Source organism: Mesoplodon bidens (assembly GCF_964165515.1).
Source record: "Mesoplodon bidens genome assembly, chromosome: 5".
Lineage (NCBI taxonomy): Eukaryota > Metazoa > Chordata > Mammalia > Artiodactyla > Ziphiidae > Mesoplodon > Mesoplodon bidens.
In genome coordinates, this window is record NC_138161.1 from 142,356,551 (window position 1) to 142,381,831 (window position 25,281).

General features: G+C 38.9%; 2 protein-coding genes across 6 annotated transcripts in view; both read right to left on the reverse strand.

Annotated features, from left to right (window-relative positions):
- IL20RB (interleukin 20 receptor subunit beta) overlaps positions 1-11,378 on the reverse strand; it is a gene marked incomplete at its 5' end in the record, with an annotated part of 31,580 nt that extends 20,202 nt beyond the window's left edge. Inside the window, 2 exon segments of the mRNA XM_081234856.1 lie at positions 11,263-11,338; positions 11,340-11,378. Of these exon segments, the coding sequence (XP_081090982.1) occupies positions 11,263-11,338; positions 11,340-11,378 (115 nt within the window).
- Positions 11,379-12,254: 876 nt separating this feature from the next.
- NCK1 (NCK adaptor protein 1) overlaps positions 12,255-25,281 on the reverse strand; it is a 92,422-nt gene continuing 79,395 nt past the window's right edge. For all 5 annotated transcript variants that reach the window (XM_081234440.1, XM_081234441.1, XM_081234439.1 and 2 more), the window contains 2 exons: positions 24,304-25,016; positions 12,255-22,274 (listed from right to left, as the gene is read on the reverse strand). In XM_081234440.1, the coding sequence (XP_081090566.1) occupies positions 22,080-22,274; positions 24,304-25,016 (908 nt within the window). In that variant the 3' untranslated portion in view covers positions 12,255-22,079. The remainder of the gene's footprint in view (positions 22,275-24,303; positions 25,017-25,281) is intronic.

Genomic DNA, 25,281 nt, shown 5'->3' on the forward strand with positions numbered 1-25,281 from the left:
CTCCCCACTTTTAAACTTGTAATCACCCAAGGGATGAAAAGGAAAAGAGCCAGCTGCAGTGAGGTCACACGGGAAGGCGGAGTGTGGTCCTCTCTGACATCCTTCCTCTGGTAAAGTAGACAAAACATTTCCCTAGTCAGATATGTGAAGATTATAAAGCTATGTAAATATAAAGCTCTAATTCATAATTCTAAAACTCTCAAAAATGAAATCTCCTGGCCCAGATGGTTACACTGGAGAATACTATGAAATAGTTAAAGAGAAATTAACACCAATTTTATACAATCTCTTCAAAAAAATAGAAGAGGAAAAAGCACTTTCCAACAAATTTATGAGGCCAGTATTACCCTGATACCAAAATCAGGTAAAGGTAGTATGTATTTAAAAAAACAAAAGCCTACAGATCAATATATCTCATGCACTTAAATGCCAAAATCTTCAACAAAATACTAGCAATCCAAATTCAACAATGTATAAAAGGATTATGCACCATGATCAAGTGGAATTTATTCCAGGTATGCAAGGCTGGTTCAATATTTGAAAATCAATTAATGTAATCCACTGCATCAACAAACTAAAGAAGAAAAATCATACAATCATATCAGTTGACACTGAAAAAGCATTTACAAAATTCAACATCCATTCATGATTTAAAAACAGAAAACAACAACAACAAAAAACCTCTCTTCAAGTCAAAAACATTAGGGAGTTACCTCAATTTGATAACGACCATCTATAAAAAACCTACAGTTAACATTTTGTTCAATGGTGAAAGACTGAATTCTTTCCCCCTAAAATCAAGAACAAAGCAAGGGTGCTCACCCTCATCACTTTTACTCGACATTGTACTAGAAGTTCTAGCAGCTGTAATAGGGCAAACAAAGGAAGTAAAAGGCAATACAGATTGGAAAAGAAGTAATTAATCTCCCCCTATTTGCACGCTATGTAGGAAATCCCACAGAATCTACAAAAAAAACCTCCTAAAACTAATAGCGAGTTCAGCAAGTTCATAGGATACAAGATAAACATTAAAAATTAGTTGTACTTTTAAATACTAGCAATGAACACTTATACACAGAAATTTAAAATATTATTTACAATCATTCCCTCCCCCAAAAGAAAAACTCAGGCGTAAATCTAATGAAACATATCTAGGATTTGCATGGGGAAAACTCCACAATGCTGGTGAAAGATTTCAAAGAAAATATAAATAGATGGAGAGACATACTGTGCTCATGAATCAAACAATTTGACATAGTTAAAATGGTAATTCTCCCCAAATTGATATACAGGTTTAACGTGATTCCTATCAAAATCCCAGCAAGGTTTTTTGTAGATATATACCAGCTTTTTCTAAAATTTATAAGCAAAGGCAAAGGAATGAGAATAACTGAAACAACTCTGAAAAAGAATAAAGTGAGAGAAATCAATCTACCCAATTTTAAGACTTACAGTAATGAAGATTGTGTGGTATTGACAAAGAAATAGACATATAGATTGATGAAACAGTATAGACATCCCAGAAATAGACCCACACAAATATGCTCAACTGATTTTTGGCAAAGGTACAAAAGCAATTCAATGAAGGAAGGGTAGCCTTTTCAACAAATAATATTAGAGCAATTGGATATTTGCAGGCAAATAAAAAACCTCAACCTAAATCTCACACCTTATGCAAAAATTAACTCAAAGTGGACCATAGACTTAATGCAAAATATGAAACTCTAAACTTTTAGGAAAAAACATAGGAGAAAATCTTCAGACCTAGACAAAGATTTCTTAGACTTGACACCAAAAGCAAGATCCATAAAAGGAAACATTTATAAATGGGCATCATCAAACTTAAAATATCTTGCTCTGCAAAAGACCCTGTTAAGAGGATGAAAATACAAGATACAGACTGGGAGAAAGTATTTGCAAACTATATATTGCACAAAGGATTCATATCTAGAATATATATACAAAGAATACTCAAAACCCTACAGTAGAAAAGCAAACAATTCAATTAGAAAATGGGCAAAAGACATGAAGAGTCATTTCACCAAAAAGCACATACAGATGTCAAATGAGCACATGAAAAGATGTTCAACATCATTAGCTATTAGGGAAATGCAAATTAAAACTTCCGTGAGATAGCACCACACAGCCATCAGAATGACTAAAAATTTTTAAAGTAACAATACCAGACCCTGGTGAGGATGCAGGGAAAGTCACTCATACATCTCTGGTGGGAATATAAAGTGGTACAGCCACTCTGGAAGATAGTTCAGCAGTTTCTTGTGAAACTAAACTTATAATTACTATAAAACCCACCAATTGCACTCTTGGGCATTTATCCCAAAGTAGTAAAAATTTATGTCACACAAGATCTGCACAACAATGTCTATAAACAAACTGGAATCAGCCCAGATGCCCACAGGTGAATGGTTAAACAAATTATGGCATATCCAATAAAAAGGAACAAACTATCACTACATAAAACAATCTGGATGAATCTCTAGGAAATTATGCCAAGTGAAAAAACCCAACCCCCCAAAAGTTACATACTGTATGATTCTATTTTTATAACATTTTGAAATGGCAAAATTTTAGAAATGGAGAACAGATTAATGGTTGCCAGGGGTTAGGAACAGTGGGGAAAGGCACAGTAGGGGGAAGTTCTAAAAAGGCAACAGGAGTATCATTGTGATACTGGAACTGTTCAGTATCTCGACTGTGGTGATAAATACAAAAACCTATTACACACACACACGCACACTCGAACGAGTGCACGTAAAGCTGGGGAAATCTGAATAAGACAGGTGGATTGTATCAATGATATCAATATCCTGGTTGTGATACTATACTATTGTTTTGCGAAATACCATTGGGGAAACTGGGCTTTCTGTATTATTTCTTATAACTGCATATAAATCTAGAATTACCTCAACAAAATTTCAGTTAAAAAATACAAACATAGTGTCATGACACCTAAAAAATCAGCATTAATTCTGATTATCTGCATGACAGGATACATTTTAAAAGACCATGATAGGATAAATTCAAACAGGATGAAATGCACCTAGGAGAAAAGTAAAGTTGTAGAATTAGGTGCAGTCAATTAAATCAGTGAGGGACACCTGTTTAGGGTGGGAGACCTAACGATTAGGTGTCCTAATGACAAGGGCACTCATCAGGGCTTTAAGCAACTACTCTGAGGTTGAGTTTCTGGGTATATCTTTCTTCATGAGGGGCACACAGGCAGGACAACAGCAAGAGATGTCCCAAAATTTAGGTGGCCCCATTATGTTATGCAGCAGTTTGCACTTGTGTAACTGTCTTCTCCTACCTGTGAAGTTCCAAATCTAACTCCACTATGGGCAAAATACTCAGTCTCATTCCTGTCTTAAAATGAAAACTACTGCTTCTTTCTGAGCCCTGTAGGCAACATCTTCAATATCTTTATGCCATTTGTACCGTATATTCCAAATTCCATCTTTGTTTCGCTGTTGTTTATGTAGCACACATAGACATTGGGAATGAGATGGAAAATCAGTAATGCCCATGAACTACTGATGCCAGGGGATGTTTAATTGGGTTACATAGAAAGCATGGTGGCCCTACATGAGGAAAGATCCATTTTATGCTAGGACACTAAATAGGGAAGTCTATTTTCAGCTCAGACTCCAAGCTGAAAGTAACTCCTTTCACCTATGAAGGGTTTCATAGGTGAATCCCCTCCAGTTGTTAGACAAGGCTCACGGTGGTCCTGAGAACACAATTCAGTGGAGAAAAAGAAAACTTTGTTATCTACCCACCATTCTCGTTAACAAGAAATGTCATCTACCAGCCAGGAGTAATGTGTATTGAAGTCAAGTCTCTGAAGAAACCAGTTAATAGAGACTCTTCCTGATGTGAATGAGTAAATGCAAAAACAAAGAATGCACTCAAGGCGGGAGGGGAGAGTAAGCTTACAGTGTGAACAGGAAAGACATATTGGCCACAGCGAGAAGGGTGCAAAATTGGGAATAATTATTTCCTCAGCCACACTGGATGAGAATTCTCAACGGAGCTAGACCAAGATATCGGAATATCTTCTGTATAATCGTTTGGTTCCTTGTGAATAGTTATGCTCCTGTTACTGTAGAGAATTGTTCTTGTTCTAGCAGTCTGACTCAGTATCTCAAGAAGGCCCACTGGGTGCAGCCTCTTGGGTGTTTCCAATAGAGACTTGAGCCAGGTGTCTGTGACTATTTAAGATTCTGGTGCTCAGTGTGGCAGAAAGTAGCTAAACAACACTTTTTGCATAGAGCTGCATTCACAAAGCTGATCCCTCTTTCTTGCGGCCTATTAGTATTCTATTGCTGCTGTAACAAATTCCCGCAAATGTAGTATCTGAAAACAACACAGATTTATTATTTTCCAGTTCCATAGATCAGAAGTCTTATACAGGTCTAAATTGGCTGAAATCAAGGTGTTGGCAGGACTGCAGGCTCCAGGGGAGACTGTTTTCTTGCCATTCCCAGCTGCTGGTGGCCACCCACCTTCTTGCGCATGGCTCCTCCTTCCTCCATCTTTAAAGCCAACAATGGCTGGTTGAGTCCCTTTCATGCTTCAAAGTTCTCCTGCCTCTTTTTCTGTCCTCCCATCTCTCTCTCACTGCATCCAGGAAAGGTTCTCAGCTTTGAAGGACCCATGTGATTAGATTGGGCCCACCCTGATAATCCAGGCTAATCTCCTAATCTCAAAATCCCATAACATTAATCACATCTTTAAAATCCCTTTTTCCATAAGAGGTAACGTATCCACAGGTTCCAGGAATTAGAACGTGGATGTCTTTGGGGGACCATCATTCTGAGTACCCCATGGGGCTTGCACTTCAGGGGATATTGATACCATGAACTGACACGATACCCTAAAATGTCTCCCTCGAATACAGTAAATTATTTCAAGAGAATCCCCTTGTATGTGGCCAGAAGAAGAAAAGAGCAAGGCTGAGCTAGGACATGGCTGCTAAGCAGGTTGCTGGCATCACTCACTGCCTAAGTAACTAGTGCCCACGCCCCAGCTTCAAAAGGTATTACTCAGCCATAAAAAGAAACGAAATTGAGCTATTTGTAATGAGGTGGATGGACCTAGAGTCTGTCATACAGAGTGAAGTAAGTCAGAAAGAGAAAGACAAATACTGTATGCTAACACATATATATGGAATTTAAGAAAAAAAAATGTCATGAAGAACCTAGGGGTAAGATGGGAATAAAGACACAGACCTACTAGAGAATGGACTTGAGGATACCGGGATGGGGAGGGGAAGGGTAAGCTGTGACAAAGCATGGACATATATACACTACCAAACGTAAAATAGATAGCTAGTGGGTAAAATAGATAGCTAGTGGGAAGCAGCCACATAGCACAGGGAGATCAGCTCGGTGCTTTGTGACCACCTAGAGGGGTGGAATAGGGAGGATGGGAGGGAGGGAGACGCAAGAGGGAAGAGATACGGGAACATATGTATATGTATAACTGATTCACTTTGTTATACAGCAGAAACTAACACACCATTGTAAAGCAATTATACTCCAATAAAGATGTAAAATAAAATAAAATAAAAATAAAATAAAATGAAAATAAAAGGTATGCAAACCAATTCGTGCCTCAGGAAAGTGATCTACTGCTTCAGGATCTTAAAGTGTGGTCTTTGGATCAGCAGCATCACAAAACCCAGGAGCTTATTAGAAATGCAGACTCTCAGGCTGCAACCTGTGCCCTACAGAACAAGAATTTGCATTTTAACAAGATCCCCCAGGTAATTCATAAGCATATTAAAGTTTGAGAAGCGCTGGTATATAGAGTTCTAATGGTTCTCAACCTTGGCTGCCCATGAGAATCACTGGGGAGGTGGCTTTTGTGGGTGTTTTTTTAAAGTTTTATTTTGAAATAATTTCAGACTTACAGAAGAGTTGCCAAAATAGTACAGAGAGCTCCCATATTACCCTTCATTCAGCCTTCCAGATGTACATGACCATAGTACAAATATGAAAAGGAAGATATTAACATTGGCTCAATATCAATAATGAAGCCTCAGTATTTATTCAAATTTCACTGATTTTTTTCCCCTAAAGTCTTCCTTCCTGCCTGCCTGCCTGCCTTCCTTCTTTTCTTCCTTTTTTTCAGGAACCAATCCAGGATCCCACATTTAGTTGTCATATCTATACTTAGTCTTCTTTAATCTGTCCTCAGTCTTTCCTTGACATTTTTGACGGGTACTGGTCAGTTGTTTTCTAGACTATTTCTCAGTTTGGATTTGTCTGATGTTTTTTCATGATTTGATTAAGGTTGTGCATTTTGGGAACATACTCACAGGGAATACACGATGTTACTATGTCTTATTACTGGTGGTGTTAACCTTGACCACTTGGTTAAGGCGGTGTCTTCACTGTAAAATGACCATTTTCCCCTTCATAATTAATAAATAACTTAGAGGAGATACTGTGACACTATGCAAATATTCTTTCTCCCCCAACTTTCATCCATTAATTTTTGTGTTTATTGGTGGATATTACTTGCAACAATCATTGCTGTGATGTTTTAATTGTGATTTTCTATGTGTTAACTGGAATTCTGTAAGAAATAGCTCTTCCTTCTCCACCATTTGTAATGGAAATTTATTTTATTCTATCGTTATTTATTTTGTTACTCAAATTGTTCCAGCTTTGGCCATTGGGAGCTTTTTTGGGTTTTGTGTCCTTTTGACTTACTCCCATCTCTCACTCTCTTTTTTCATGTTATTTTTATTAATAGACTTTTAATTTTTAGAATAATTTTAGATTTATAGGGAAAAAATGTAGACAGTAAGTACACAGAATTCCTGTACACCCTTCACTCAGCTTCCCCTAATGCTAACATCTTATATAGTCATGATATATTTGTCAAAACTAAGAAACTAACATTGTACATTACTATTAACTAAACTCCAAACTTTATTTGGATTTTACCAAATTTTCCACTAATGTCCTTTTCTCATTCCAGTATCTAATCCAGGATACTTGTTGCATTTTGGCTCCCATCCTTTTTTGAGCACTTCCTTCCTTACCACAAGATGCTCCAAACTTCTATTTTCTCTTCCCAGTTATGGAATAAACCACTTCTCTAAGGAGCCCCACCCAGGAAGTTTTGAAAAATCCCAAAGAGCAGGCAGCACCCTAGATTAGTTAAATCAGACCTCTGGCTGTGAAATCCTGGCATTTGTACTTTTAAAAGCTCTTCAGTTGGGCCTCCCTGGTGGCGCAGTGGTTGAGAGTCCGCCTGCCGATGCAGGGGACACAGGTTCGTGCCCCGGTCTGGGAGGATCCCATGTGCCGCGGAGCGGCTGGGCCCGTGGGCCATGGCCGCTGGGCCTGCGCGTCCGGAGCCTGTGCTCCGCGACGGGAGAGGCCACAACAGTGAGAGGCCCGCATACCGCAAAAAAAAAAAAAAAGCTCTTCAGTTAATTTCAATGTGCACTTGAGATTGAGAACCACTGATCTAGACCTTACTTCAGGTACTTGAAAGATAGTTAAAGCTATGAACGATATATGATATCACTTAAATGTGGAATCTAAAATATGACACAAATGAACCTACCTATGAAACAGAAATGGAATCATGCACATAGGGAACAGACTGATGGTTGCCAAGGGGGAGGGGGTTGGGGGAGGGATGGAGTGGGAGGCTGGGGTTAGCAGAGGTAAGCTTTTATATATAGAATGGATAAACAGGTCCTACTGTGTAGCACAGAGAACTATATTCAATATCCTGGGATAAACCATAATGGAAAAGAATATAAAAAAGAATGTATATATATGTATAACTGAATCACTCTGCCATACAGCAGTGATTAACACAGTATAAATCAACTATACTTCAATAAAAAAAAAAAAACTATGAATGATAAATCCCTAAAGACTTAGGTGTATTTCCCAGCAGGTTCTTATGTTCCCTGAAGACAGGAAATACTGTTTTGTTCACATCTAACCACCCAGAACGCGGCACACAGCAGGCGCTCAGAAACACAGAATGAATGAAAACGAAACAGGTGAACCAAGTCTTGGCTCCTTAGTGAAATTAGCCTCGGCCTGATTTTTCCCCCCGAATTCCTATCTCACATTAGACCTCTGTTTCATTCTGAGGTTTCTGCCCGCCACAAAGTCCCTGGGCACATTTCCCAGGCAGAATCCCTTGTACCTCCTCCCTGGAATCGCCATGCTGGCTTCCCCTCACTGTGTCTGCAGTCAGCTCCCCTCATTTGGGCTCTGTTCTGCCACCTTTACCTCCAACAGCCCTTATGGCAAATGTGTCAGAAAACATAGCAACATCTTCTTTATTCCTTTTGCTTTGTCCCTCCAAACTTTTTCTGGCCTGCTTCAATGTCTCAGCTTCTTCTGCAGAGAAGTACAAAGGGCACAGGCTCTGTAGCCAGCAGAACCAGAGTCAAATCCCAGTTCTCCCACTTATTAGATGTATACGCTTGGGCAAATAGCTGAACCTCTCTGAGCCTCTCTTTCGTAGGGTATAAAATGGGGGTTATATCACCTGCCTTGCAGGATTGATGTGAGATGTCAAGAGGACATTTTTGCTAATCCAGAGCACAGTGTGCAGTCATAAATGGCAGTGGCGATGGTCATTGTCGCTGTTATTATTGCTGCTATTATTACTATTATTATTATTATTATTATTGGTAGTGGGAATCAGTTTCCTGAATTACACACTATTATTTGAAAGGGACAGGGCAAGGCAAATACGTTCTGTAAAAGAGAGCAAGACCTCTACCCATCTGTCCCAAGGACCTAGAGTAAGTAGTAGAAGTTCATTTAGACATTGCAGAAATCATTGCAGGCTCCTACACAGTCCAGAGTAAATGGTCAAAATTGCATAAAGGCAACCTCAGCTAAAGCAAATAACTGCTGACTCCACCACCGGTTTGCATAACCAACAGATGAAAAGTAACATCTTCAGAGTGCCTTTGTTTGCATAATTTCGTTTGACACCTCCCAACCGAAAGGTAGCTATTTTGACCATTTTGAAGATGAGGAAACTGAAGTGATATATTCACTGAACCAGCAAGTGGTAAAAGTCAAAACTCACACACAGGTCTTTCTCACTCTGACATCCTTGTGGCTTCTACCACTGGTGGATTTTTTGGGGGTTTTTTTTGGGGGGGTGAGGGGGACAGGGATGGTGGTTGTAATTTTTTGTTTGTTGTTTTTATTCCTGTGTAAGTTTACAGGTGTCAGAAGAGTACTCACCTCCAGGTCTACTTGAAATAGGAGTCTTCAGGAAAAGGCTTAAGAGACTGGACTACCTCATTGAAGAAAATGTCAAATTAAAAAATGGGTGGGGCTTCCCTGGTGGGGCAGTGGTTGAGAGTCTGCCTGCAGATGCAGGGGACGCGGGTTCGTGCCCCGGTCCGGGAAGATCCCACATGCCACGGAGCGACTGGGCCCGTGAGCCATAGCCGCTGAGCCTGAGCATCCGGAGCCTGTGCTCCGCAACGGGAGAGGCCACAACAATGAGAGGCCAGCGTACAGAAAAAAAAAAAAAAAAAAAAAGTGGGTGAAGGGGATCAAAAGTGTAAATTTCCAGTTATAAAATAAATAAATCATGGGGATGTAATATATAGCATGGTGACTATAGTTACTATACTGCATATTTGAAAGTTGCTAAGAAAGTGGATCTTAAAAGTCTTCATCACAAGAAGAAAAAATTTGTATGGTGACAGCTGTTAACTAGACTTATTACAGTGACCATTTCACAATACATACAAATATCAAACCGTTATGCTGTACACCTGAAACTAATATAATGTCATATGTCAGTTATACCTCAATTAAAAAAAAAATCAGGAAAAATATGCTGGCCTTTCCCCTTCTCATTTGGCCACCCCGTCTTCTCCCTTTAGCTTAGTGGAGGAGTGTTTTCCTAGCAACTTGTTTGTGCCACCAACTAATCAATCAATCAAGTAACTAACCAATCAACTAACATGCTGAGCCTATGCTAGGGGCTGTGGGGACGCCAGGAAAGATGCCTAGGCCCTGCCTTCAGGCCAGCGCAGGAAACAGAAATAACCCACTGAAACAGAGTACATGGGGTCAAGGATCAAAGGAGAGAGGTCTGGGAAGGGTCTGCAGCAGCAGGGACCCATCTGGAATGATGATGGGAGGACGGGTTTGGGATGGGGTAAGGACTGGAGACGGAGCTTCTGAGGGAAAGAACAATAATAAACACCAGGAGGAGGAAATGGGGGGGGGGGGATGTGCCAGCTGTGAAGACAGCAGCCGCCTGTGGCCCATGCTTGTTTTCAAGGAGTGAGAAATAGGATTGGGGCCTAAATATGCTGTGTCACGAAACAAACAGCAAGTTTGCTCATCATGTGCTGAGACATAGAGTTGTGAAGGGTTTTGAGCTACACAGGCATATATTTGATGTTTAAGTCAGCTCTAAACATTTGCTAATCACCTCGGCACTGATTTGTTACCTGATTTAAACTAACTAGAATAGTTAGTTCTCAGTGTTAAAAAAAAGAAAGTACTCAAGACACCCACAGGCACTGCAAAGTGCCTAGTACCTTGGTGTATTCAAATTAGAAATTTCTCTTAAAAACGTTATTTGACAGGAAGAAACATCAAAAGCGAAAGCTGCGATTTCAGAACAATAACATGTAGGTGCAAGCAGCCAGAATGGAGCAGAGAAAATTATGTAATCTTACTGGCAGGCAAAATGCCCCAAACCAAATACTTTTCAAAATGGTATGGAGTACCTGACTGCTACCTTTTCTGAAGTGACCAGGAGAGAATTCCAATTTTCATAAATCTTGTACCCAATACTAAGGTTGCAAATTATGTCTTTCTATTCACGTGTATTTTGTTAGAATCTTTACTTAAACCTGTCCTTACAGTGAACATCTCTGAGGCACACACACAAAGACTGAGATAATAACTATGTTGTGGCTTTTAAAACTAAATAATAAGATAAATAACAAAATGCATGGATCTCTGCTAACCTTTAAACTATTTGTTCTGATGCTTTATCTTCCTAGATTGTTCTGTGGACATTAAGAGATTTCTAAACAGAATGCAGGTCTTTTCTCTGTGGGGATGGAGGATTAGGAGGTGAGAAACCTTTTCAAAAACAGACATAAGATGTTCTACGCATATATTGCAACCCCAAACCCTGGGAAAGTATTTTTCACCTTCTTAACATATATTTGAGTCCCAGACTGTAGGCGGTATTCTGATTCATACTTACCCACGAGCAAACAAGGAATCAAGGCGTAGGAAAACCACATGATAAGACTTGTCTCGATTTCTTCTAGAACCATTGTGAGGGTCTCTGTTTGGCAGGCTCAGTTTGACCTGGAACATTGTTTCCTTCCAGAATGAAGCACTCTTTCCATATCAGCAATCCTTGCTTCGGAACGCAGGAGTTGGAGCTGAGTCTGAGTCGCTGTAAAGCCTGAATTGTTCTGGAAAGAGGAGCCAGCCCAGACACCTCAGAAGAGGCGGGCTGGGCAGCACCCTCCTTTCTGCCCAAACCCAGATGTTGCATCAGGGGGTGTGGCCTAGGAGAGTTCCAGAGAAAAGATAACTCTGGGAAGCTTAAGAATCCGCATGGGGGAGATACCTGGATCGTAGGCTCTGCCCTGGGGGACCCTGGTGGTCTCCAGAGGCACCCCTGGCAGTAGCAGGCAAGATTATCTGAACTTCTCATCAAATAGCTGTTCTCTTCCAATTCTCTCTCCTGTGAGTTCATGCAAGCTACGTACTGATTAGCTCTTTTTCTACATCTCCATTTCAAAAAAAGTAGAGGGCTTCCCTGGTGGCGCGGTGGTTGAGAGTCTGCCTGCCGATGCAGGGGACACGAGTTCGTGCCCCGGTCCAGGAGGATCCCACATGCCACGGAGCGGCTGGGCCCGTGAGCCATGGCCGCTGAGCCTGCGCATCCGGAGCCTGTGCTCTGCAACGGGAGAGGCCACAGCAGTGAGAGGCCCGCGTACCGCAAAAAAATAAAATTAAAATTAAAAAAAGTAGAGAAGTTAAAAAATTTTTTTCTAAATATCTTTTATAGAGTCAGGAGGTGAAGAATATATAGCTTCATATTTGCTTGCATCTGCAAAAAGAAAACCTGGAAGGAGATAAAACTACCAAAACTGTTTACCTTGGGGCAAAGGGAGTGGGAATTGGGAAGACAGAGGAGAAAAATGGGAATGAGACTCTTTCCACTACCTTTTGTTTGAGGATTTTAAAAAATTGTTTTTATTGTGGTAAAATACACATAACATAAATTTACCATCTTAACCATTTTTAAGTATACAGTTCAGTGGTATCAAATACATCCAAATTGTTGTACAACCATTACCACCATCTGTCCACGTAACTCTTTTCATCTTGTAAAACTGAAACTCTATATCCATTAAACAATAACTCCGCCTTCTCCCCTCTCCTGGAAACCACCATTATACTCCTGTCTTTATGATTTTGACTACTCTAAGTACCTCATATAAGTGGAATCATGCAGTACTTGTCTTTCTGTGGCTTGCTTATTTCACTTAGCATAACGTCCTCAAGTTTTGCCCATTTTGTAGTATATGGCAGAATTCCCTTCCTTTTTAAGGCTGAAAAATAGTCCATATACCATGTTTTGCTTATCCATTCATCCATTGATGGACACTTGATTAGCTTCCACGTTTTAGCTATTGTGAATATAATGCTGCTCTGAACACAGATGTACTAATATCTCAAGACCCTTTCAATTCTTGTGGGTGCTGTTATCTTTTTATATTGTTTGATTACTGAACCATGTGAATGTATTATTGAAAACTTTAAAGTTTTTTAATTGGAAGGAAAATCTTATGATAGGGTTTGGCCCCTTAAAATGTCAGTTTTTTAGACTCTAAACACTCCACATGTGCAAACATTTCAGTAGAAAGAACAGAATTTTAGAGTGCAATACATTTTGGTTCCAGTGTCAGAATTTATTTGCAATATAACCTTGGGAAAGTTACTTATTTATTCATTCAACAGACATTCACTAAGGGCTTCTTATGTACTAGATCCTGGGAATTCGATAGTTCCTGCCCTCAACCCAAACCTAGTGGAGAAAATGGACATGAGAATAATCACAAATCAATACTGAAAATGAAGTGACAAATATTCACAAGGGAATAAAGGAGCATTAAAGAGAAACACCTAACCCAGCCTGGGGGATCAGAGAAGACTTCTTGGAGGTGACTTTGGGCTGAGTATTAAATGCTGAAAAAACTCAGCCAGCCATAGCGTGTTTAGGAAACCGCGAGAAGTTTGATGCAACTGGAGAGCAAGGTTGGAGTGGCAAGAAGTGGGGTTCAAAGGCAGACAAAAACAGGATTCAAGAGGGAGCTTTGAATGCCTTGTTGAGGTGCTCAGAGTTTATCCTGAGGCAATGAGGGTCAAAGGGTTGAAAGCTCAAATCTAATCTGTCATTCCCGGTATTTGAGCTTTAAAAAATTTATGACTAGGGTAGAGAAAATTGTGGAAGCGGCCAGACTGGAGGCAGGTGGGCCAGGAGGTAGGGATGTGGGTCAGCCAGTTGAGAGATGTTGGCTTCCACTAGGTTTTCCCACGTCTGTAGAGAGAAGTGACTAAATTCAAATGATGGAGGTAGAATTGACAGCTCCTAGATGTCGAGTGGATTGGCGGAGGAGGCGGCAAACGTGATTTTCACATTCTAGGTTTGAACAACTAGGTGGATGACAGCACCTCAACCTAAATAATGTTAAGGAGGGTGGGCTGGGAGCAGGCAGGCAGGGTTGGGGATGGTACAGAAAAAGGCTCCATGTGTTCAGCTTGATACACTTGACTTTGAGGTGCTCATATGGGCAGGGGGAGTCTCCAATATTCAAATGATCTTTGTCTCAGTTTATGAGTGTCAGGGTATGGCACCACTTCCCCTACGTTCAGCATTTCATTGGTAGCTGAGACCAGGAAGCGGGTGAGAACATTCAGGGAGAGTATGTACATTAAAGAGATGTGTGGATACGCTCCAGGAGAAGACCCGCATTTAAAGGACCAGCACAAGCAAAATGACATAGGAAGATATAGGGGGAATAAATAGGTCAGAGAAGTGGGCCTGGAACAAACTATGGTCCTGGAAATGATGAGGGATGGAGTGATCACCAAGGGGGGTGCAGAAGAGAGTCACTGAGTAAATTATCAAAAAATGTCTCCTGGATTTACGTCACCTAGAAGGTCATTTGTAATCTCAGTAAGAGGAGTTTCAGCGGAGAACTTGGATCAGAAGCTAGAGTTGTAGGCTGAGGATTGGATGGGAAAAGTAGTACTCTCTTGATGTGAAGGGGAAGAAAGCAACTCTGTAAGCGTCGTTTTTATAAAACAATGATGTCTTGCATAAGATTTGTGGGAATTAAAGAATGTAGACAAAGCACATTAGCACAGTATCAGGAACACTGTAGGTCTTCACAAATGCTCTATTAAGCATTTGTTATATTAATAATATTAACAATAAATACATTAGGGTTTATTTGCTCTGACTGGCTGGCCCTTTGTGGGCTGCCCATCTTTCACTTTGGCCCCTGGATCAGCAAAGAAAAGCTTCCAGTTGGTGACACCTATTAGAGGGTGGTCGTTAGAAGCATGGGCTCTGGAGCCAGACTGTCTGGGTTGGCATTGGGGCTCTGCCACTTACTAGCTATGTTTTTTTCCCCCAAGTCTTTTAAACAATGTTTTAATGTCCTCCTCTGTAAATTGGAGACAATTATAATAGTACCTAATTCATAGGGCTGTTGTGAGGATTATATGAGATGGTACACTTAGAACAGAATCTGGCAAAGTAAGTATACAATAAGTATTCGCTGTGTATCTTTTAACTACCTCAAGGTCAAGGACACTTGCTGCACCCTCCCCTTGATCCCTGCACTCTATACACATTTCCATATATTATACGACAGACTTGCAAGGTATTGATAAAATCTGATTCCCAACTTTTCAGATGAGGACACATCTGAAGTTTATTTACTGTAGATCCCAGAGCCAGTCAGGGATGGAGACAGGAATCCCAACAGAGATCTGCCTAACTCCAAGTTCTTTTCACTCACCTTACTGCCTCCCAATTAGTACCAAAGGAGGGCGCTCACTGTGTCTGAGGGATGTAGAAGAGTTAGTGATCTAGGAGGTTAGCAAAGGCTTTAGAGAAGGGACAATCCTCAATATGGAATTCCAAGGATGTACCCGTTTGGATTTGGGTAGGAGAGAGGTGCTTGCTAAGCATTCCAGCTGGGAGCATGGCATGGGAAGGCTCAAGGATGGCAAAGCTGAGGGGAAAACAGACTGAGGAGGAAAAGGAAAGGAAACAGAAAACGGGAGAAAGGACAACTCATTTAGCTATGCGATGGGGGAGGAAGGAGAGTCGTTCACCAAACCTTGAGGTGTTAAGATAGCTCAACCTGGGCATGGGTCCATGTCAAGATGCCCCTGCCCAGCACTGCCATGTTGACAAGGCAGTACTGCCTGCCAATCCTTCACAAGCCACTGCAGAGAGTCTCTGACCTGGGCTCAGCACACCTCTAGGGGCACTGAGGGGTAATGCTACCTGCCTGCCACAAGCTTTTGAATGGCAGTTCCTCTCAGGACTGGTCCATGAATCAAGGAACTCAGACGATCCACCTCTGCATGGGCCATGCCACTGGGTGAGAACCTCTGGAGGGCCGTGCCTCACTTGATAGCCCCTACCCTTGCCTGGATCCCCGACTCTGATCTTGCCTTTCTCTTCTGGCTTTGAGGAACTTCTCTTTCTACACTTTCTCATCAGCTGGTTGTGATATTTTGCCAATGCAACATGCCAAAACCAAACTATCCTCTAACCTGTTGCTGCACTTCTCAGATTAATTTCCACAGCCTTCCAGAGTTGAAGATGATCAGTCACCTATGCCTGAAGATGAACCGCTGGAAGAATAAAGCTATTTCCTATCATAAACAAGTACAGTCTAGAAATAGGAATTTTTTCTTCCTATTACACAATTTGCCGCCTGAATATTTAATTACAGAAGGAAAAGCAAGGAGTTAAAGGTTTTTGTGGAAAAGTAAAGAGTGGGGAAGGAAAAGGAGATTGATGGTCAAGGAAGAGAATCCTAAGCCCTCTGAGCCCCATAGGGCTGGGACTAGAATGAAGCAAGGGAGGCACCAGGGTGCAAGATTTCAGGCACTCACTCTTAGGGTCGTGCAAATGCAGGGTAGGTCCTTGTGCCCTGGCACAGACCACGTGGTCAATTAATTGCAATAACCCTTCCTTGCTCTACTTAACACAAAACAGTTCTCTTCCCTTTACCAAGATTCCTAAATATCTATGTCCGGGGTTTTAGCACATCTGACATTTAATTGTAACCCACTGTCTCAATTATTACTATTATATTTTTTTTCTGGAAGTAACACAGTGTATTTAAACAGTGGAATTCTCCTTGTCATAGATTTTTCTAACTCCCGCTTCTACTGAGTCTGCTCCAGATGTAACTTGCACACACTTTCAAGCTCTGGTTTTCAGGGTTCTTACAGCCCTTTTTCAGCCTCCTCTGAACACTATTTTCTTCTTCAACTTCCTGCCTCGTTTACTGTCTGGCACCAGTGCAGGACATCAGGAATTTAACCTCCCTTAACCTCAATTCTCTCCTTAGGGGGTGATGAATTAAAACCCTTAAGTCTGTCAAACTGCCCTCCTTCCTGTAGTTATAACTGATTCTTTTCTATGTGACATTTCCCAACAACTCCTCTTAAGATGTAGAATCAGGCCTTATTCAGAATAGTCCTTTGTAGTTAAAAGTTCCATGTTTAAATAAAACAAATACCATTTTATTCAATTCTAAAATTTGAAAACCAGAAACAATGCTCTGTAATAGTGAAGATCTTAATAATTTTCAAATGATTTTGATTGCTGTAGTTTCAGTCATTCACTGGTTTAATCCTAGTCATCAGTGATTCTATTGAGTGAAGCACACAATATGCTCCAAGTCTGTTTTATGAGGCCTCCTTTGACCATCCTATATAAATTAACACCCCACTCTCACTCTCCGACCTCCTCATCTTGCTGTTTTTTCTTCATAGCACTTCTCCATTAGGCTAATTACATCACTAGAAATGAAAGTTTTAGGACAGCTTTTGGACAAATTTGTCCATTTTCTTCACTATCATTTTGCTAGGTTAGAACAGCCTGGCACCTACGCAATCAAACATTTGACGTGAGGTGGTTGGATGGTTGGTTGAAGGATAAGTATCTCCAAAAGCAAAACAAAGACACAAAACCATACACATAGATATAACCGTTCAAAAAGTATTTTTCTCATCTTGACGCCAAGTGATTAGCATATGCACTGATGAAATCAGTACTTGTTTTCTACAACATTCTCCTTATCTATAGTCTAGAAACCATATCAAAACAAGTAAATGTTTGGCATTACTTGTTCCAAGAAAAGACATGCTTATTCAGGGATCACTAATTTCTTCTACAAATGCTCAAAAAACCCATAAATTTAATAACCATTCCGGTATTTAACCTAAAACAGACAACACTTCAGTCTCATTCTGGACTCCACCTGTCTCCATAATTTCCCGAAAGCTATCTGCAAATGTTCTACATAGTTTCTGAGCCTAGAGACTTAAAGCAACTAAATACCTTAACTACCTTAGATGTCTATTCTTAATTGTCTATTTATGCTTGTTTTCCTGTTCAAGAGTCATTATCATTCCATGAGGTACAAGAAAACATGGAGAGGAAATTGAGTACTCACTCTTTCTTTGTCTTCTTTGTAGTTATAACTACAAATAAAATTTGCAACATTATTTCAAAATACTGAGATCAGCTTTCCCTGGAGCTTTAAAAACAGCTTAAAAAAGTAATTTGAGTGGAAACATTTAGAAAATCAGCCAGTCCAACAGGTAAATTAAATGTTTGTGTGAATCCTTTGTAGGCATCAGGCCAATTCTGAAGTATTTGAGATAATGAAAGTGCTCCAGCCAACAAACATACCCTCAAAAAGACACTGTGGTTTAAAACATTTACCTTCGTGAACACCGCCCATAATAACAAAAACTCCTCCTCCTGCTCTTCAAAACCTCACCAAGCCCAGTTTATGTTCTACTCATTAAACAAACAAGTCTCAGCAAACTGTACACTTTCAAATCAAAAGGACCCCTCACTAGTAAACAAGAAAAATATCTTTCTTTGGTCATTTGGTTTTAGGTCAACAGCAAAAAACTAGGGTGTGGAGTATGCACAGTATGCTCGTCTGTAAGAGTTTAGAAGATGACAGAGTTGAGTCATATAAACTTGCTAAACCAATAGAACCCGTTTATCAGAAGAGAGGAGCTTCCTACCTTGCCTTGCAATAGAATAAAATACAGGTTTTCCCCAGAAGCAGTAATATGGCATTTTCAAAAAGTTCACTGGATGCTGTTCAAAACATAAAAGGAGGATGTCATCTATCTTATATCAAATGTACTTTAAGTTAAAAGCAACCTCAGTTGTGAAGCCATTCGAAAACAGTTAAAGGATGTATATAAATACAGGATTACAAAGGATCTCCCTTTCTTCTAGCAAAGCATTAAAGTGGAAAAGTTAAAGCATGGTGTAATGCTACATTCCTAATTTATTGATTTGGACATTGCACCTGAAGCATTTCTGCAAAATGGTAAGTTTCCAGGTAACTCCAAGTTACAGGAGAAACAGGGAGTAACAGTAACTGCATTTGGAGACTTGAACCAGGGGGATAAAGGCTGGGAAAGAGCCTTTTTTACACTTTTGTTTTTAACCATACGCATTGGTAAAAACAAGGGAAGCATCCATACCATCTGATGCCTTCTGGGAATTCAATTTAGTATTATCAGCTTCTCATTTTTCACAGGAAACCAGAACTCTGGATTTTATGTGAAATTCCCCAATTTAAAAATGTTAACAATTACTTTTTTAAGCATTGTGGGTTGAACTGTATTGGTTGTATCCTGAACAGGGCACCTTGCAAGATGGGAGAAGGGTAGTGGTGGTGAGTTTCGGACTTCTCAACAGCAAAAAAAGTGGCTGGGCTTGCCCAGAGAAGAGGTGCCTTTTCCTAATTCTCACAATGTACCTACACAGACAGTAGTGGCCCTGCTTCTTGCAATCTCTGGATTAAATGATAGAATTAAAGCATTAACGCTGGAGATAACTTATGTGCCACTGATCTATCCACACATCTATGAGGATAACATCATTCTAACAATCCAAGTTGCTCATCTGCTAGGCTTTTTATTCTTCCAGCAATGGCAGTTGATTGCACTTAGGCCCTTCTGATTTTAAGTGATATGTCTGTGACACACCATCTTTAATAGTGCCAGGTGCCTGTGTGACTGTGTATAGTCAAAAATGTGTAATATATGTTTGTGAATATGTATTCAGCTGAACTTAAGGACTTATGACCAAATAATAGCTACAGCAGCAATAGCTTTTTGTCATTGAGTTTATAAAAAGTTCCGAAAAACCTTCTTCCAAGATTTTGGAGAAGTTATTTGTAGAAGTGGGTTGGGCAGGGTTATGTTTATTATGATTGATAGCTAAAATTGATAGCTAAGCATCTCCTCACAGGTGGAAGAAAACTACTGTAATACTGCTCTTCCCAGGACTTTCCTCCTTGTCTAAAAACAAGCACACAGAAGCCAATGTGTCACAATATAGAGTGTATCAGGCTGGGAATAAGGAAACCTGGTTTCTAATACAAGTCCTGCTACTAGCTAGCTATGTAGATGTTTTCTAAGATAGTTCTAGTTCTTAAGAAAATTAATTCATGCTTTTAAAAGACAGCCATTGATGTAAAGATTGGTTTTAAGACTTATAAAAAATTGATAAAATGTTGAAGTAGAACATTAAGTAGTTCCCAGTGAGGTTTCATCACATAATAGGAGGAGCACACAATAGCTATTATTGGCACACATGGACTATCTAGGAACTCCCTAGTTATTATAAATCTAATTATGGCACAGAAATATGCATTCTGCTTCCAGTGCTACTCCATTCCTAGCTACTTTCTCAAAATCCTTAACATCAGCTCTGCAGGGTTTGCTATAAATAGCTCATGTCTGTGATACAAAGTAGTAACTGAATTGCTCCTCTCTTTTTTTTAAAACAAATATCCATTTTTTAAATAAGGAAGACTGGGGGGTGGGGACCACAAAGGGGTGGAGAATAAAAAGAAAGCATCATCAAATGTTTGTTTAAAATTAAAGAGATGTTTGCTACCTAGTCATTTTACAACTACTTTAAAACTATTTTCCTCAATTTATATTCAAGTGATTTTACAGCAAAAAAGGTAAGAATACATGACTTTTGTTTCCATTAAACTTGCCTACTAATAATCTTAATAAACAAAGGGGGCTGAAGAAGATAATGAAATATGAATTAAAAGGCTTTAAAAGCAGATGTAATGAAGATAGAAAATTGTACAATGTCTGTATTTGCTAACTCCTATTGCTTAGTGGGAGAAGTCAGGGCTGCCACCCAGTGGCAATGTAAGTCTTTAAATGATTTGAAGATTTAGAGAATTAAAAAAACATTTAAAATAAAACAAATTTAAAAAAACCAAAATCAAAAACCTCATGAATTAGACAACTTCAATTTTAGAATCAGTAATTCTGGTGTCTTAAATGTCTGTTCATATTAAAGAATGGAAACACTCATTTGCATAGGCAGCACTGGGGAAATATTTTAAAATCTCATGACATTCTACTATTTACTAAGTTATGTGGTTTTAGTAAGTATTTTCTATTAAAATATTGAAAGTTCTTTGCTTAAATTAAATCTCCAGAATTTATAGTGGGGGGAAAAGCTGTGACCATAAAATATAACTGGTTTTCTTCTGTGATGTACAGAAATAGATTAAATACGCTACAGTATCCTCTCATCCATACACCCAAACTTCTGCTTGATAAACAAAAACTTAATAGAAGCATCTGCAAAAATAAGATTCTAAAAATAAGTTTCCCTTACCATTAGCACATCACATCTTTTCCTCAGGTACACATCAATTTTAGTGTCCCAGTCAATAAAATTCAAAGCTGAAAGAAGAAAATGAGAAGAGTAGAAATACTATGCCTGATAATTACTGATTTTTTTTTTTTTGGTGGGGTTGGGGAGAACCAAGTATCTCATTGCCTCTTACTTCTTCAAAATTTGGCCATACCTTTTTTCACATTGACACAGATATAACATATTCAAAAACAAGATGCTTTGGTAAAATAACACTAGGGGAAAAAAATAACACTAGAGCATCCATTTACAGTTTGAAAAGCTAAATATCTCAGAGATTGTTTTGTTCTCTTGAATAACCAGATGAGAGAGAAGCACCAAAAAAAAAAAAGAAAAAAAAAAAACTTAGGAATTTAGAGATTTTTGTTTCTAACAGCTGTAAGTTTAAACTGTACAAGATACGTTTTTTAACCTATGTCCCGTATGTTTTGCTTTACACTGAAGACAACAAACGAATTTTGAAAAATAATGACACAACATACTTGATATTTACAATGGCTTGTGACAAATATAATACCTGAAAATAATTTCTAATTTTCCATTTATTATTGCTATTTAGTCACAGAAAAGATTAACAACTCTCCAAGAAATTTATTTTAGCATATGCCATATATTGATATAATTGATATAATAATTTTATATGAAGAGAACCATTGCAGAAGTAGCTAAGGTGGTGCCCTTACAAGGAAATAAAGGAAAGGCAATAAAGAAATTCTTCCATATAAAGACTTTCGATCTGCATCATTTTTTCAAAATATAAAACCTTAATATTAGAAGCGAAGAGAAAAAGAGCAAAAAAAACAATAAAACAGAAGACCAAGGATAAGGAATTGCTCTATGCAGATGTTTGGCATATGTAGTATATATGTATGAACTGAGTTATAATAAAAATACTTATGTATTATAGTCAATTTTCATATAGAGTTAGAAACAGCAATTTCCAATCAAGCATGACTGGACTGATATTTTCTCAGTCTTCACATGATGAATTACAACTGTATAGCAGTCACTTCTGGTCAGCAGTATCATGATAAATGCTTGATAAGATACAATTTTTCTCCTTGTTCACTTGTAAAAATTGGTGCCTTTTTGTAATGTTCTACAAGTTCTTCCATGGTGCTGAATTTACGCTGCCCAATGCAGTAGACAGTCTCTTTTAGTTGAACTTTAAAATGCTTGTTTTTCCCTTGTGCTTTTAGTGATACTGAAAAATCATTTGGCTAAAAGAGAAAAAAATTTTGAAAGACATCTATTAGCATTTTTACATTAAACTAGTAACAGCTAAAATGTGAGCACTTTAAGTACTAGGCACAATATTAAATTACTTACATGAATTATCTCCTTTATGCCTCAAAACGAACCCATTTTACAGATGAAAAATAAAAAATCAAGGCTGAAGAGAAGCTAAGTTGCCTAAGATCATCCATCTAGTTAACAAAAGAGCCAGGATTCAAATCGAAGCAGCCAGACTCTTAAGTCTCTTAACTAATATGCTCTACCTAACACCAGGGCAAATCCTCTAGTTTAACATCTGAAGCATAAAAAACTATCTTCTCTCCATTCAAACTACTGGAGAAACATAGGAGAAAATCCAGGACATCCACCCCTTTTCAATTAGTAGTTAACAGTAGCTGTCTTACAGAGTAGCTGATGTAATACTCTGAAATCACAAAGATGAAGGACACAAAAATGAGAACTAATTTAAACTCTAATAAGAGGTCATAAACTCAAATGCCTATAAGGGGCAAAAAAGAAATGTAAACAATGGCCAGGGTGGCTATATAGGGGGAACAGCAGCACATGGCCAATCTAAAGGAGGCGGCCACTTAGCTGCAATTGTTGCCTTGTAGGAATACAGCTCAACATTGACAGGCCTTCCAATTTTAAAAGGGAAATCTGACGTCTAAATTCTTATACTAAATCTCCCAATATTTAAAAACTGACAATGAATTCAAATGTTTAAAAACACTGTGCAGGTCAAATGAAATATGCCTATTTGAGACCTCTACTTTAAAAATTCTACTATTAAAAGTAATGGTATATTTTGGATAATATCTATGCTCAATTACCCACAAGAATTTACACAGTATTTTGCAATCAAGCTTTTTTAGGTTTTTTTTTTTTTTAACCTAACACTCTTTTGAATAGTCTATATCAACCTGTTATACAGTTACTGCCAAAGTTTCAAACAGTGGGTTTCTTGGAAACATCTTATGGTTATTTACCACCCACTTCAGGGTCACTCCCATCTAATCCTTCTGCCCACTGCTAGTCCTAGAAAGTGGGCCAGGTCAGGCATCTAACAGAAAACAAATCCCACCACTCTTCCCTATCATCAATCACCTTCTCTTTCAGAGGGGTTATGTACAGGACCCCATTTCCTGAACTTCACATCAGGCAGTTCAATTAATTTCAATCTCGCCCTCTCATCTTTCCCACCCCTCACCCCTTACACACACACGCACCACTCACACAGATAGGTTTTCTTTCTTTCAACCTTCTGTACAATCATACATTAACTTTTGTACAAATACATATACACAAAAAAAGCCAATACTAGTCATGGAAAAGTAGTGACATCCTTTATCAAGGAAAAATAAAGGCCATTTTTAAGGGAAATGAGTATTGTTAAATTCTAAAATCCTAGATAGTACCCAAAAGAGCCCACATAACTATTTTCTTATTCAATTTTTATGTTTTACAGTTTTATTGTTTTACTAGTATTGGAACAGAATTTATCTTTTATTGCAAATGCACTTCAAATACAGTGCATGTTCAAATGGGTTTCTGAGGTATGTAATAGTGTATTCCAACTTCCAAACAAGCAATTTATAAAAAAATCAAATATCAATTTTTTAAATTCAGGGATTTCCTTTATTGTAAGGATGACAGTGTATCCATTATGCAATTTAAGAAGTGTTTTCCCAGTTTAGTCTACTGCATTGTTCTACTCTCAGTGACGAAACCGGTATTCAATTTTCTCCATTTTTCAGTTTAATGCAAAAGAAAGTATTTCAGGAAGGCAAAACCAACAGAACTAGACAAGGCTAAATAATCCAGTGTAGGGCTATATATTACTAAAAATAAATACACTTGGAAAGAACACTGACTTTCACTAAGAAACTTTACATATTTTAACAAATATCCTACCTGGTTAATTTTAGGGAAGCCACTTAACTTCTCTAATCTTCTATTTATTTTTTTAATACTCAGAGTTCTATTTCCATTTACCTTTGAAAACCAACTTACCGAAGATTCACTATCACGAATGAGGAAATCACCTTCATGCCCTCTTTCATTTAATGCCATTTCTGCTTGGTGCCTGGTGACTTTCCCATAATACCATGGATTGCCAGCAAACTTTCCAGTGAGTGAAGGCCTAATGTAATCACACTGTGGAGGCGATGGTTCCAAACCTGAGGTTAATGGATTATTCTGCATAATGGTAACATAGTTTTTTGGCACCAGACCAACCATTCCATTGATCTTCCTGCATTTCCACCACTCAGGGTCATTTTCAGGTTTTTCAATAACATCCATTACATCGCCTTTCTCAAAATTAAGTTCTTCATCATTGGACGAGCTGAATGGGTAAAGAGCCTGTACCACATGTAACACTTGCCCAGTATTTAGGTTACTGACGACTGCTGCTAATTTCTCTGACAAAGAACCCACATGGTCACCCAGAGGACTGTCGCCTTCCTCAGTCACATAGTTTGAAGGGAACCATCCAACATGTCCATTGTAGCTACCCCGCCACCACCCATCACTGCATTTCTCCATGACGATCACCTTTGTCCCTTTTATCAATGACAATTCATCCTCTCTCTCTGCCATGTAGTTAAATTTTACATAAGCAGGCATGTTGAGGTCATACAGACGTTCCCCTGGGTCAACAAAGCTATCATCAGCAGGAGATGCAGAATCTGGCACACTAGGTTTTCTTTTCACTTTTCCAATGCCTGTTTAAATAAGAAAGGGTAATGAGAATATAAAACAAAGATACTCAAAAACACCAATTTATTCATTATTAAGAAAGTATCTTCAATTCTGTAATTCTTTCAAGCCTTTTAACTAAGATAACAAATTCCATCCTTCCTTCCTCCCTCTCACTCTTTCTCTTTCTTTCTTTACATCCTCACGACTTACACATAAAGGCTCCAGCAAACCCGTATTCTTCTTGTCTTACTTTATTAACTGAGATTCTATTAACTTGCTGTATAGAAA